At 43.3% G+C, this 12719-nt stretch overlaps 6 protein-coding genes across 8 annotated transcripts in view; 2 read left to right on the top strand and 4 right to left on the bottom strand.

Annotated features, from left to right (window-relative positions):
* Positions 1-126: 126 nt before the first annotated feature.
* On the bottom strand, positions 127-1808 carry LOC6734186 (protein stand still). The gene is made up of 4 exons (XM_002081179.4): positions 1392-1808; positions 1043-1315; positions 811-891; positions 127-678 (listed from the first exon to the last, which is right to left on the bottom strand). The coding sequence occupies exons 1-4, from the start codon at positions 1584-1586 to the stop codon at positions 253-255; spliced, it is 975 nt and encodes a 324-aa protein (XP_002081215.1). The 5' UTR covers positions 1587-1808; the 3' UTR covers positions 127-252.
* Positions 1809-2297: 489 nt separating this feature from the next.
* On the top strand, positions 2298-3125 carry LOC6734185 (adenylate kinase isoenzyme 6 homolog). The gene is made up of 3 exons (XM_002081178.4): positions 2298-2483; positions 2552-2703; positions 2760-3125. Exons 1-3 carry the CDS (start codon positions 2438-2440, stop codon positions 3087-3089), a joined length of 528 nt encoding a protein of 175 aa, XP_002081214.1. The 5' UTR covers positions 2298-2437; the 3' UTR covers positions 3090-3125.
* LOC6734184 (probable cytochrome P450 301a1, mitochondrial) lies at positions 3105-5982 on the bottom strand. Its single transcript, XM_002081177.3, has 7 exons — positions 5544-5982; positions 4832-4982; positions 4570-4682; positions 4322-4515; positions 4060-4261; positions 3838-4003; positions 3105-3780 (listed from the first exon to the last, which is right to left on the bottom strand). Exons 1-7 carry the CDS (start codon positions 5807-5809, stop codon positions 3211-3213), a joined length of 1662 nt encoding a protein of 553 aa, XP_002081213.1. The 5' UTR covers positions 5810-5982; the 3' UTR covers positions 3105-3210.
* A 1272-nt stretch (positions 5983-7254) lies between these two features.
* Positions 7255-7950, top strand: LOC6734183. The gene is made up of 3 exons (XM_002081176.3): positions 7255-7492; positions 7564-7731; positions 7789-7950. Exons 1-3 carry the CDS (start codon positions 7262-7264, stop codon positions 7936-7938), a joined length of 549 nt encoding a protein of 182 aa, XP_002081212.2. The 5' UTR covers positions 7255-7261; the 3' UTR covers positions 7939-7950.
* Positions 7951-7963: 13 nt separating this feature from the next.
* LOC6734182 (neogenin) overlaps positions 7964-12719 on the bottom strand; it is a 40356-nt gene continuing 35600 nt past the window's right edge. For all 3 annotated transcript variants that reach the window (XM_016167921.2, XM_016167923.2, XM_016167922.2), the window contains exons 4-10: positions 12322-12604; positions 12045-12254; positions 10650-11980; positions 10345-10592; positions 10104-10284; positions 9325-9458; positions 7964-9258 (exon numbers count right to left, since the gene is read on the bottom strand). In XM_016167921.2, the coding sequence (XP_016027191.1) occupies positions 9029-9258; positions 9325-9458; positions 10104-10284; positions 10345-10592; positions 10650-11980; positions 12045-12254; positions 12322-12604 (2617 nt within the window). In that variant the 3' untranslated portion in view covers positions 7964-9028. The remainder of the gene's footprint in view (positions 9259-9324; positions 9459-10103; positions 10285-10344; positions 10593-10649; positions 11981-12044; positions 12255-12321; positions 12605-12719) is intronic.
* Positions 9488-10075, bottom strand: LOC27209264. The gene has a single exon (XM_016184722.3). The coding sequence runs from the start codon at positions 9959-9961 to the stop codon at positions 9563-9565; it is 399 nt and encodes a 132-aa protein (XP_016027195.1). The 5' UTR covers positions 9962-10075; the 3' UTR covers positions 9488-9562.

Raw genomic sequence — 12719 nt, 5'->3', positions numbered from 1 at the left:
ATTCGGTATTTTATGGAGGGCTTTTTTCACAGATAATCTCGAGAGCGAACCTTTAAAGATACTTTATAGAAATATATGTGGAAAGCGAAATATAACCGTTTTTTGTTATCAAATCAAAAACTTCTGTAGAGATTATTTAATTGTACAAATATATTTAGGTCCTTTATCAATGCATGGTTTTTGAACGTTTTTGGCATTTGGTTTGGATTCAGAATCTGGCGTGCAGTCTAGTTGGTTTTCTTATTGACCCTCTTACAGATTCGGCTCAAACTGAAAATTCGGATTCAGAAACTTGAACTTGGCTGCCTCTAACAGCATGCGGTTGTGCTCGATGCGGTTGCGGCAGTGCAACTCCTGACCTATTTGGGCCATTGAGCGCTCCAGGCGCTGCAGTACATCCCGCTGAGGATGCTCCAAGAAGTGGGCCATGGATAGAGATTGTGAGAGGGCCTGGGAGCGTGAGTACTCCATGGACACGTCCTCCATCGATGAAGCCAGTGATTCACTGGATTTACTCTCGCCCTGCACTGGCGGAACCTGACTCAAATCTATGGCAGCCGGCTGATCAGCCAGGAATGACGCACCACTACCCTGCTCAGGCTTGACGGGACGACCCAGAAGGGAGACACTGGCAGGAGTTGAACCGCTAGGCAGTGTTTCCACCGAGATGTTTGAGACCTGAAAAAAAAACATGTTAATAGGATTCATTAAGTATATATAAATAAGTCCAAAACTTGATAACTAAAATATGACCTACAAAATATAAATATACATACAATGTATATTTATTTGCGAATAAAGGAAACTTACGTTCTGAATGACAACTCCCAAGTTCTTAGGGATATTTGGTAGATTAGCTTTGACTCCTTTATCTGAAGTGGAATCTTCGAGCTGGAAAGAAACAGAGATATCAGCTCACCAATACATGTCACAACAATACATTAAGCTAATTCGCTATCCGAACAGATACAGTATTCGATTCTAACGGTGAAAGGCAAGGTGAGACATGTCGACATCTCGCTCCTGCCCACCCAAAACATACCTTGCGGGTAGCTCCCTCCTGCTCTTGCTTGTGGCGCTGGAAAACCGTTTTGATCTTCAGCTCGTGGCTTTCGTTTCCTGACGGAACAGCAGCTTGCATGTCCACGAACACCCCGGTATCGCTCTGCGCAGCTGTACATGTAGCTGCAATCGCAACTGCTGCCTTCTTGCGCGACTTGGCAAAGCGTCGGTTTTTTATGATCCGATCACGGCGTTCCTCCAGAGCAGCCACCTTCATTTCATGGAGTTTGCCCAACAAGAAACTATGACGTCTCTGCGCCCGGGGATTGCCAAAATAAAACCACGTTAATAGCTTTCATTTACCCCTAGCCAATGGGTGGAATCCCTACCTTGATGTGCATGTGAAAGTTCCCGGTGGAGCGGACACTGCCGCGATAAATCCGATCCGGCGGACAGTAGCAGCACTTGACCGTAACATTGTCGCCCACCTGCTTCTCGATGCGATACAGCTCCCCGTTCAGGATGTACGGCACATGTTTTTTCAGCTCCATCTTTTCTTCAAAACCGTCTAAGTTTACGGACATTTTTCAGTTTCATAAATGGAAATGAACCTGCTAGCTTTCGAGAACGAAGGCAATAGGAGGAATATCAAAGCAGAGGAAGATACAGATTCTCTCCTCGCAGGAATAGGAACAAAAGGGAATGAAGGAGAGAACTAGGCAAAAGCAACGGTTCTTGGCCAACCGAAGATAGACAAAAAGAATCGAAAAGGGCCCCTGTGTACGTTTCAAGTTGGCAACATTGTTAGTGTTAAAAAATTGGTCACGAAGTGACTTTATAGTGACTTATAAATAATGGCATAATTAAGTCAATTACTTTTGTCCGTTGAACTGGATGCTAGAATGGGTAAAATAGGTATTATTCAAGTGTACGTTTCAAGTTGGCAACATTATTAGTGTTAAAAAATTGGTCACGAAGTGACTTTATAGTGACTTATAAATAATGGCATAATTAAGTCTATTACTTTTGTCCGTTGAACTGTATGCTAGAATGGGTCAAATAGGTATTATTAGGAAAATTAAACGAATTTATTATACGCCAATATAATTATTGTAATATATTCCTATATTTTAATTGGTCTAAAGTATTAAATAAAATCTAATTTACATTATATTGTTGAGCAATTTTTAAAAGCCTTTTTGAAATAATTGAACTACATATGTAGTCATTTTGCGCCAAACAACGATAAAGAATACGCGAGCAAACAGTCTGGCAGCACTATTCTTGCTCTGAAACATGTTGGCAGCTTTACCAGGGGCACTAAAGAAAATAAGTTGACAGCTCTTGTTCTTAAATATAAACAACTTTGCTTCACGTGTTGAAATAAAAGTTATTTTTTCTGGTCCAATATATACCCAACTGATTAGTAAACGCTATGTCGGAACCAGAACCAGATGTCAAGCCCAACATATTAATAACCGGTGGGTATTACTGCTCCCCTCAAAAATTAATATGCTTATGTTTTACATAAAAACTAATGTATTTTTAGGAACTCCTGGAGCGGGGAAATCGTATTTATGCGAGCGTATAGCCTCCGAACTAAAGTTTGAGTGGCTGGACTGCTCAAAAATCGCCAAGGAGAACAATTTTGTAGAGGAATATGACGAGGAGTACGATTGTCCCATTCTGGATGAAGAAAAGGTATAGATATTGTTCATTAAACTAGTAAGCTTTATGTATATATCGTATTGTTTCAGCTGATGGATCACTTGGAGCCCCTGATGGCAAAGGGGGGCAACGTCGTCGAGTATCATGGCTGTGATTTCTTCCCAGAGCGCTGGTTTCAAGCCGTCTTCGTGGTCACCTGCCCCAATACAACGATCTACGATCGTCTGAAGGAGCGCAACTACAACGAAAAGAAACTGACATCCAATATTGAGTGCGAGATCTTCGGAACCATTTTGGAAGAGGCCCGCGGTTCCTACAAATCAGATATAGTATTCGAACTTAAGGGCGAGACAAAGGCTGATGCCCATACAAGCTTGAAAACAGTTAAAAACTGGTATCGTATGTGGAAAAGAAAATAAAATAGCGATTGGTAGTTTGTTATACTCGTTATCTTACGTATAAATGCTTAAACATTTGGGTGTGTAAAGTGCCTATTATTTACAACAGAGTGTATAAAATCGAAATACTAAAGTCTACAAACTAAACTCGTGTCATCTTAAAGCGCAGCGGTCCATCCGGCGCGTACATGAAAGTGACTGCGTAATCCAGTGGCTTGTGGTTGTACTCCAGTTTGTAGTTTCGTAGTAGCTTGGCCAGCAGTATTTGCATCTCCAGATCAGCGAATCGACGACCCAGACACATCCGGGCTCCATAGCCGTAAGGCAGCGAGGCGAACGGGTGAAGTTTGCCCGGAGTACCACCATGCTGTGCTTTCAACCATCTTTCGGGCCTGAAAGTGGCTGCATCCGTGACATACTCCTCCATATTACCCGTGACAATAGTCGGAAAGACCGCCTGCACTCCCTTGGGCACCTGGTAGCCACAGATGACACTGTCCTCCATGAGAGTTCGTCCGTTTCCAATCACCGTGCTGTACATGCGGAACACCTCCTTGATGAAGCCCTTCAGGTGGTGCATCTGATCAAGCAGCGGAATTGTGAGTGGTGTGTTTGGATCCGGAAGCAGCCGCTTTAATTCCTCGTGAACCTTTTGCTGCTCCACTGGTCGTGTAGCCAGTTGGTACAACATGGAACAAACAGCCATGGATATCTGTAACATACATATTAATTAGAATTTTTAAGTTCTTTTCAATTTATCGTATCATACCGTATCTATTCCGACGAGAATCAAATCGAGCGCCATAATGGTGGCTATTTTTTCGTCCTTCTGCGAAAGGATGACCTTCTCCACCAGCGAGGGCTCGCCGGCACGTAGACTGGGATCTTGGGTCTTTAGTCTTTCGGTGGCACTCTGAATGTACTTCATGCAGACACTGCGAGACCATAGAAATTATTTTTTATGGAACAAATGCTTTTATAATGTATTTACCCCACAAAAAAGTTCATGTTCTTCACATAGCGCGTCCACAGAGGCGTGGGAAAGTATCTCCAATAAGGAGCTTTCAGTTCCAAAGTGGCCACGTTGCGAAGGGCATACTTGGCGGCGTCAATGATTTGCTGGGGCTCCGAATCCGGTTTCAGATTCGATTCAAGGCAGCCCAAACGAGTGTCCAGAGCCACGCGTCCAATGCCTGATGATTCAACATTGTGAGTTATCTTGTATTTTAATAATATTCACAAGGAATACTTACATTCCAGGGACCATTTGTGAATCTCATTGTCGAAATCCTCGGGGAGCTCTTGGTTTTCATCCAACAGGTTTTCGCAGCGCACCAGGAAGTCCTCGGTGATGACCTCCAGCGGCTGTAGGTACCGGCGAATGGTGGACAACTGCAGCACCGGCTTCTGGACACGCGAACGGAACTCCCGCCAAGGCTCTCCGTGCCTGAATTAAGGCAGAATAAATTAGAAGCTCTACAAATTAGGCGATTCCACCTACACTCCGACCACGCCGCCCAGATCCCCAAAGAAATCCTTGCGCACCACACTCTTGTACTTGACCAAACTGGGCATCGAGGGACGGAACGGGGTGGGTCCCTCGCTTCGATAGCACTGGAAATTCATGAAATTGCTATAGCTTAATATCCGAGAACTGCGGGCAATTTGTACGGTGCCATAAATTTGTGTAATGGCTTGGTGCCTTCGTGGTTCGTTGGTCATGCGGAAAGTCCCAAGCCAAGCTGGCGTGTCTTAAAGCTTACCTTTTCAATTTCATCGGCATCGTAGATGAACAAAAGATCGGGCCGTCCTATAAGACCTCCAAAACGCACAATTCTGCCATAACGATCGTGCAGCAGCGATGATATTTTGGCCACATCGGAGATGGTGTATTGACCAATTATTGGCATCAGTCTATGGAATAGTCAAGGTTAAACAAACTCTCTACGACAATGAAAGATGCATTGACTTTTTCCAATGGCGCAAAAATATGATTAGTGAGCAAAATTCGTCAGCATGCAGCAAAATTTCACACGTTATTAGGGCGACCTTGAATTTAGCGCTAATTGAACGCTAATTAACTGGATGACGTGCCATCAAACGGATTGTAACTTAAGGTTTGGGATTGGACAGGTGTAAATTGATGGAATTCCACACGCACATTTAACAAGAATCGTTAGGAAAACCAAAATCCCACATAAATATTTAGTTAGCATACATCATTTTTACGAGGTGGGCTAAAAACTAGACGAGGTTGGTTGCGTGTTTTTTGCACAAAATCCAAGTAAATAAACGAACATCATCATCATGGCTAATTCAATAAGTGTTGAACAAGCTGGCCAAGTTAATTGGGTCAAGTGAAACGGAGAGTGTTTGGTTTTATTGCAATTGCAGTTAGCTTGGAGAAAGCGAGCGAGTTCGTGTTTTAAGTCTTTCGTTTTTTTGATGATCGGTTTTGGTTTGGTTTTCGGTTACCTCCATGTATTGCCCAGAATGGGGATGGGCTTAGGTCCGGGAATCTGATTGTAGGGCAGAGCGTTTTGCCACTCGGAAGTGGAGTGTATTCGCGGTGCACTGGCCTCCTCCGAATCCGCCAGATGTGGACAAGTGGCCACGCCCGTGGAGCTTTCGCGACACTGCGCTCGCCTGGAACCTGCTCCACCGATCCTCGGCACACATTGTCGAAGACTCGGGCCACAGGAGACTGTGGAACTCCAAACTTTCAGCGACAGATTGTTCATTACTCGTCCAAACCGATTTAAATTCAAATCAGATTTCACTGGTCGTAAGCCTCGATTTCCAATTGTCTTCTGTTGACGTTGACACACTGATCTCGGCGGGGAAACGAAACTGGCTTTTAGCGGGAACCGCAATCAAGTTCCACACTCAACGGCTGCCTGGCGTAAACTACTGGCGACTCAAGCTCCGCCGATCCAAGCTAGCTACGTTTGGAAGGTCTTCAGCTGACTCTCTTGGCTGTTTTTAAAAGAGAAAGTGCTCTTTACAATTCGGCGTTTTGCTTTAAAAACTGTCGAAATGTAAACAATTGTTTCGAATATATTCTGTAGATGATGTTCTGAACATTCTAAGCTCAATTAGCATATCCTATTGTTCCAAGTTATTTGTTTTCTTGCTAGTGAAAGAACAAGTATTCACAGTGACAAAATTATTGCATGCTATATATGTATTTGTTTATGACATAAAAATCGCTGTGAACGGCATTCCACTTATTGAAAAAAGTTTGTTCGCATTATTGTACTCCAGAGGTGTCCAATTTCCTGACCCGCGGGTTAAGGAGTTTCCCTCCCGTCGCTCAGTACATACAATGGATTTGGCAGGCGTGTGCGGCTGGGCACGTGCGAACGAAATTCAAATCAGTCGTTGTTCAGCCGCCAACGAAGCAAGCCTTCGCTGTGCAACGAATTTTTAGCTGTAGTCAATTAATGCGAACCATATACTGATGGTTAATTTAAAAGAAAAATTAATTTTATGTTGTTAAGTGTGTTTGCATAAGATCGCTAAGCCGGGACAAGCAATACGTATAGTTATACTCGGAAATATTCCGGAAAAACTCCTACAGAAGCCTTCCGATGGAAATGTTAAGGAATACCTGCTTTGGAAAACATTTCCTTTTAGGAAATGCCCTCAAATCCGTTTATCTGAAATGTTTCTATTGCAAATAATTGCAAAATAACTATTCATATGATTCATAACGCCTAGAAAAATGTAATTGAAAAATTACTACTTATCTTCGAAAACACAAATTGTGAAAGAATATTTCCACTTCGATAGGACTTTTGGAAAACTTAATAGTTAAGCTGGAAAACAGCTATAGCTAGCTAAATTTTCTGCGCCCATATTTTCTGAACCCTAAACTTACTTTGCTCAAATGATCAGATTAGACTTGGAATAGAAAAGCCAGATGCAACATTTAAGATAAGCCCAAAAGTATGCAGCAATCTCAACATGAAACGCTTGAAATCAAAATAATATATATACGTTGAAAGTACATTTTTTTGGAGTGTTAAATCAACCAATGCTCATTATTAATCATTTCACTCTGATTATTATAACATTATTTAAAAGCAAAATACGAAATCAATGAGCTATAGCTAATGATTGGCCATTATTGATAAACATTTGATTGGTACCAAAAAATAGGTGTTTTCGCAACACATAGTCTTTTTGCAATAATGGCGGAACTTGTATCTAGCAGATTGATTCTAGTAACCGCTGCTATTTTGTGCAGCTTAAGTTTAAGAAGCGAATGCCGGTCAAAGTCCCGATTTATCAACATGCAGTGCGAATCCTACAATGAGTCGTATGCAGCTTTTGAGAAATGTAAACTCAATTTACTTGGAAGAGGTCGTGTGGGAGCCGACATGTATTTGAAGCTGTTTCAAACGCCCATAGACAACTGTTGGGTGAGTTAATATTGTATCAAACTATATCCTATTTTCACTTTCCTTTGAAATGTACATAAAAATTTTCCCAGATTAATTGGTCCATGTACCGCCGCTACAATGGATTTCGTCCGTTTCTGTACAATATCAGCACCGATCTCTGCCAGCTTTTGGGTAACCCGAATGCCATATCGTTTCAAGGACTCGTTATGAATGCCATTAAGACGGGCTCGAATTTAAATCACTCGTGTCCATATAACGTAAGTTGAAAATACACATATCGCAGTAAAGATCACTTATTTTGTACAACCATATAGCACGACATTATTATGGATAACATGGAATTTTCAGATGATTTCCTTAAGACTTTGCCTCTACCGCAAGGTATCTATAAAATACAACTTCGTTTTGCCACTTACAAAATTTGGAGGGTACAGGTGACCGTGTTCATAGAGAGAAAAGAATAAAATTAGTGAACAACCAAAACGAGACTTCTTTTCACATATTCTTTATATATTTAGCAATTTTCTTTTGATTACAAAGTTTACGTTCAATACAATAAAAATTTCACAATTCGTAGATGCCTTTCGTGTGCATTTGCGTTGTTTGAAATGTCTTGCTGAGTTTAATGAGATTGTTGTGCAAAGCAATGTTGAATACAGTGTTTTTGGTGAACAACGCATAAAAACAGTAAACTTTCTTGGCAATAAAAACTTTGAACACATCAAAATCTTTTAAAAAAGTTAAATTACTCCTTATGTGGTAAAACAGACAATGCAATGCCACCATTTTATAATAGTTTAGTTTAAATCGTAAATGCTTTGCTGGCTTAGTCTAGACCTTGACTTTATATAGCTTAAGTAGTTTTGTTGGATTGGCGGCAAATCATTGAATGGCACGTATCAAACTCATGCGTATGAATGGATAAACAAATTAGAAGAACACTTTAGGGGACAAGTCTAGATAGAATGATTTTGATTGTTTGATTGTGTTATAATAGCATAAAAGTACGTTCTTAGGGTCTTTACTTGTATGAAACTTAGCTAGGATGCTGCTTGCATATGAATATAGAATGGCATATGTATGTAGACTTAGACTATCCGCACTCGGTTGCGGATTAAATTAAGATGATGCAGATTGATAAATATGAAATGTCGTGTGACAGTTTAGAGACAGAACCGATCCTGCACAATAGACGCTGCTGTTCGCCTAATTTCTTACTCTGTTTTCTGTCCCCGTTTTTACACTCTTCTTATCAGCTAATTAACTATGCCTAATTTATATTTATAGTTATGAATGTGTGTATCTAGACTTAAAAATGTATATGGCGGCGTCGTTCGTATTTACAATTCTTTTCGGTCATTAATATATCGCACATTTGATTAACTTAAGCTAAACGGACCTCGCTGGAGGGGAACACAATTCAAGTCGGTTCACTGCATTTCACAAATTCGAGTTAAATCAATAAAATAAAACAGAAACTAAAAAACAAGTAACATCCACTGTTTGACGACTAATACTTTCAGCCAGCCGGACATTATTAAGGCGGCTTCAGTGTTAACACTCGAACTCGTTGGCCGTGATTGCGCTCAGATCCTTCATGAGCCCCTCCAGATTGGCCATTTCTTGGTTTAGCTCCTCGGTAGATGTGCTGGGGGCAAGTCTTTGAATCTCATCGGTTGAGTGCACTACCGAGCCACCGCCCTGCAGGCGATTGGGCGTGGCAGCCGAGAAAGATGGTTTCTTGTAGGGCGATTGATTTTGTGGACGTATTGTGACGGCGGGAGCTGTAGAGCAAAGTTTGCGATTAGTTAGTCTGATTTTAGTCTGATTGGTCTGTTCAAAATACTCACTATGCTTGGTAACTGGGGTGGCTCCGCCAGTGGGTGGTGGACCCGGCACACTGAAGCTCTTTAGAGGATGGCCACGCTTAGAACTTTCAATGGTGGACACACAGCCATTGCCTGCAGCTGCATTTCCCGCGTTGCTGTAACGTATAAAGAGAAAAGCATAAAATTTAATTGGAGAATTTATATTTATTCAAAACTTTTCAATGCTACAAAAACCAAGACTGTCCTAAACAACAATGGGTCATTGTGGATTCCTTTTGTTCACCGACCGACTGCTGTGGCCCAGAAAGCGCAGCTTCCGCGATTGCTGAATCTGCTGCGCCAACCGGGCCAACCGAATGTACGGCTGTCGATCGGAGATGGACATCACGTTCCACGTGTAGATGGCCAGCTCGGTAATGGTGGCCGCGGTGCGCATGCTGTAGACGCCCTTGTACTGATGGTTAATCAGGATCTCGTCCAAGCGAAATTTGTTCATAAAATTGAGGAACGGCGATGGTGAGGCCATTAGAAGGAGCTGCTGCTCGACACGCCGTGGCAGCGTTTGGTTGTCAAGCTTGATAACCTTGCTCGACGGTCCGTGCACCAAGTTGACCTCCACACTGGGATCGATCCTTCCCCAACGAGTCCTCGGGCACATTCTCGTATCTTGGTATTTTCGCAGCGTAAATTAAAAACTAGGGGAATTTTTTGGAATTTCTATCTCCGAAATTTGTGTGCACTTGCCAATGTGAGAGCCGAAAGCTAAAATATCCTACTAAAGCACCGCACACTGTACTCACCAGAAGTTGGCATCGTAGCCGCCATAAGGATGCTCTGGGGTCTGAGCCATCGAGTTGCTTTGCGGTTGGGTGAGACTCTGCTGGGAGAGGCCAGCCTCCATGGTCATGTGGGAACGATTTTGGTGGCTGTACTGGGTGCGCGGGTACTGAGGTCGCTCCATCGTTCCGTTCATTGATGTGGCTGTTGAAGAAATGTGTCTTTAATATTCAGGTATCTTACAAAGAGCTTGCTGCCACTCACTCATATATCCTGGCACATAGGACCGCTTGTCCAGAGAATTGGTCACATGACCGGGCACTGGCGTCTCCACCTCGTATTCACTGTGCACCACTGATCGTGGCAGGGTGAGGGCACCACTGCTCGAGGCTCCATCGCTGCAGACGGGTGTCACTGTGTGCAAGCCCTTATCTATGTTTTTGAGCTCCATTTGATCGTGGTGTATCCATAGATCTGGTGGCTTGGGCACGCCAACATTGTTCTTTTGATAGCTGCAAGTGCATAAAGTTTAGAAAAGGTTGTTGAAGATATTGTTTAGAGAGACCCACCTCTTCTTAGTATGTTCTGGCGAAGATTGTGGCTTACGTCGGCAGAGCAATAGGACGCCCAAGAGCACCACAAGCAACACTACAGCTGTAGCTGCTATAATTATGTACAGCAGCTTCTCGTTGTCGATTCCCTTGGCTATGGTGTCGGGCTCCTGCATGGTAACGGCTGCACTTGTGGTGTACGATACCAGAGCCGAGAAAGGAGCATTATTAGCCCCCTTGGTAGTTCTAGCCTGAACTTTAAAGTAGTACGTGGTGTAAGGTTTCAGATTCGGTAGCATGAGCATAGTTTCCTCGCCGGCAAATGCTTCAACTGACCAGTCGCGATCTCTTTTCGTGGTGTCGGTGGTGTAGTAAATATTGTATCCGGTAATCTGACCAAGAGTATGTTTCGGAGGTATCCACTGGACGATCACAGTGGGCGGATTAAGCTCATCCAAGCGCACAGTAACCTCTCGAGGCGGGGTAACAGGAACATTCTGATATGTACTATTCAACACAGACATCGACCAGGAGGACTCCCTTCGTCCTTTGACCACCTTAACTGCAAACTCATACTGCGTATTGGGTCGCAGATCATTAATCATGCAGTTGAGATCCGTGGTGTTGTGGTAGCGATAGCGATTGGATCCCGTGATGCCATAGCTAACCGTATAGTGGCGATTATCTGTTACATGCTGATTTTTGTTCAGCATCGTGTCAATCCAGTAGACCACAATCGAGGAGCTGGACATGGTGATGGCTCGCAGACCCACCGGAACCTCTAGTGGAGTAGGTGCGTCCACGGGCTCCTCGTCGCGTGTCTTAATGTTGTCATATATAGGCGGACCGTCACCTTTAACATTTCGAGCCCTTAGCGACACCACATAATCCATATTGGACTCTAGATTCTTGAGTATATGATAGCGCTCAGTCTCCTTTAGCTCGATGGTGTTCTCATCGGGAATGCCACGGCCCCAGCCCAGCACGTAGTTGCGTATCTTGATTTCCGGATGCTGTGGGGGACCCCAATGCAGGGCAATGTTGTTGGCTCCAGGATGAATGCTAATCCAAATTGGTTTGCCCGGAACTTGAGTCTCGTCCAGATCGTTCTCCAAAGTGTTAGCACGATTCCATTCCGTGAAGGGTCCGGAACCGTTCACTGTCATTGCAGCGATCTTCACCTGGTACTCGGCATTGCGGTCCAAGTTGCTCAACTCAAAGTAACGAATATTGGCAGGAGTACTCTTCACCTGCGGTGCATCCTTGAACTTGCGATAGCGAATCTTGTAGCCTGTAATTTGGCCATTGCGATCTTCCTCTGCAGGCGGCTCCCAGTGGACGGTAATGGACTGGATTGAAAATAAATTAGATACGTTAAATGGGTCGGGCCTGTATATTTGGTAATCTACTTACGCTGGAGCTGGTCACCTCAAGAGTAACATTATTAGGGGGTTCCGACGGCGTGGAGGAAAACGTCTTAACACGTATCTCCGCTGAGGAGTCCCCCATTCCGTTTCGATTAAAAGGCACTACTGAAATCACGTAATCCGTGTGGGGACGCAACTCGGTAAGAACTGCTTCTAAAGCAGTACTATCGTGATATAAATCGGCACCGCTGTCGTTCTGTAAGATAGAATAGATCGGAATGTGAGCTTCATGTTTATAGTATTTGTTGTCTTTTGTATCTCACCTCGGAATAGTACACTCGATACTTGAGTATCTCTCCATTGGTCACCGTGGGCTCTTCCCATTTGACGTAAATCTCTTTGTGACTGCGTGCATAGCCTTCAAAGTTGCGCGGCGGACCTGCAATGTTCACCTCCGGTTGGGTACTAACTTCTAGGGGAGCAGAAGATGCACCGCTGCCGAAATTTGTATTGGCCTCCACTCGGAACTGATAGGTTCTGCCGGGCAGCAGAGATTGAATATTGACCTGCTGGTCGTCATGGGACTTGGTAACCATTTTTTGTTCCCTAAAAGGGTTCGACACATAAAGTTTATTAGATATTTTCTAAATAGATAATATTAAATTGTTTTGTATTCTCTGTTGCTTCTAGCCAAATTATCAACAAAAACATGACTTAAATT

Source organism: Drosophila simulans, chromosome 2R, assembly GCF_016746395.2.
Source record: "Drosophila simulans strain w501 chromosome 2R, Prin_Dsim_3.1, whole genome shotgun sequence".
NCBI classification, from domain to species: Eukaryota; Metazoa; Arthropoda; class Insecta; order Diptera; family Drosophilidae; genus Drosophila; species Drosophila simulans.
The sequence above is the reverse complement of the archived record's forward strand: the minus strand, read 5'-3'. Positions and strand labels throughout refer to the sequence as shown.

Bases quoted from the DNA above. Each gene is read 5' to 3' on its own strand.
- LOC6734185 (XM_002081178.4), top strand. From the start codon at position 2,438: ATGTCGGAACCAGAACCAGATGTCAAGCCCAACATATTAATAACCG. The intron at 2,484-2,551 runs GTGGGTATTACT...ATGTATTTTTAG, and splicing joins GCCCAACATATTAATAACCG to GAACTCCTGGAGCGGGGAAA. The intron at 2,704-2,759 runs GTATAGATATTG...GTATTGTTTCAG, and splicing joins CCATTCTGGATGAAGAAAAG to CTGATGGATCACTTGGAGCC.
- LOC6734184 (XM_002081177.3), bottom strand. From the start codon at position 5,809: ATGAACAATCTGTCGCTGAAAGTTTGGAGTTCCACAGTCTCCTGTGGC. The intron at 4,683-4,831 runs GTAAGCTTTAAG...ATGAATTTCCAG, and splicing joins ATGCCGATGAAATTGAAAAG to TGCTATCGAAGCGAGGGACC. The intron at 3,781-3,837 runs GTATGATACGAT...TGTATGTTACAG, and splicing joins TTCTCGTCGGAATAGATACG to ATATCCATGGCTGTTTGTTC.
- LOC6734186 (XM_002081179.4), bottom strand. From the start codon at position 1,586: ATGTCCGTAAACTTAGACGGTTTTGAAGAAAAGATGGAGCTGAAAAAA. The intron at 1,316-1,391 runs GTAGGGATTCCA...CCCCGGGCGCAG, and splicing joins ACTTTCACATGCACATCAAG to AGACGTCATAGTTTCTTGTT. The intron at 679-810 runs GTAAGTTTCCTT...TTTTTTTTTCAG, and splicing joins TGGGAGTTGTCATTCAGAAC to GTCTCAAACATCTCGGTGGA.
- LOC6734183 (XM_002081176.3), top strand. From the start codon at position 7,262: ATGGCGGAACTTGTATCTAGCAGATTGATTCTAGTAACCGCTGCTATT. The intron at 7,493-7,563 runs GTGAGTTAATAT...AAATTTTCCCAG, and splicing joins CGCCCATAGACAACTGTTGG to ATTAATTGGTCCATGTACCG. The intron at 7,732-7,788 runs GTAAGTTGAAAA...ACAACCATATAG, and splicing joins ATCACTCGTGTCCATATAAC to CACGACATTATTATGGATAA.
- LOC27209264 (XM_016184722.3), bottom strand. From the start codon at position 9,961: ATGTGCCCGAGGACTCGTTGGGGAAGGATCGATCCCAGTGTGGAGGTC.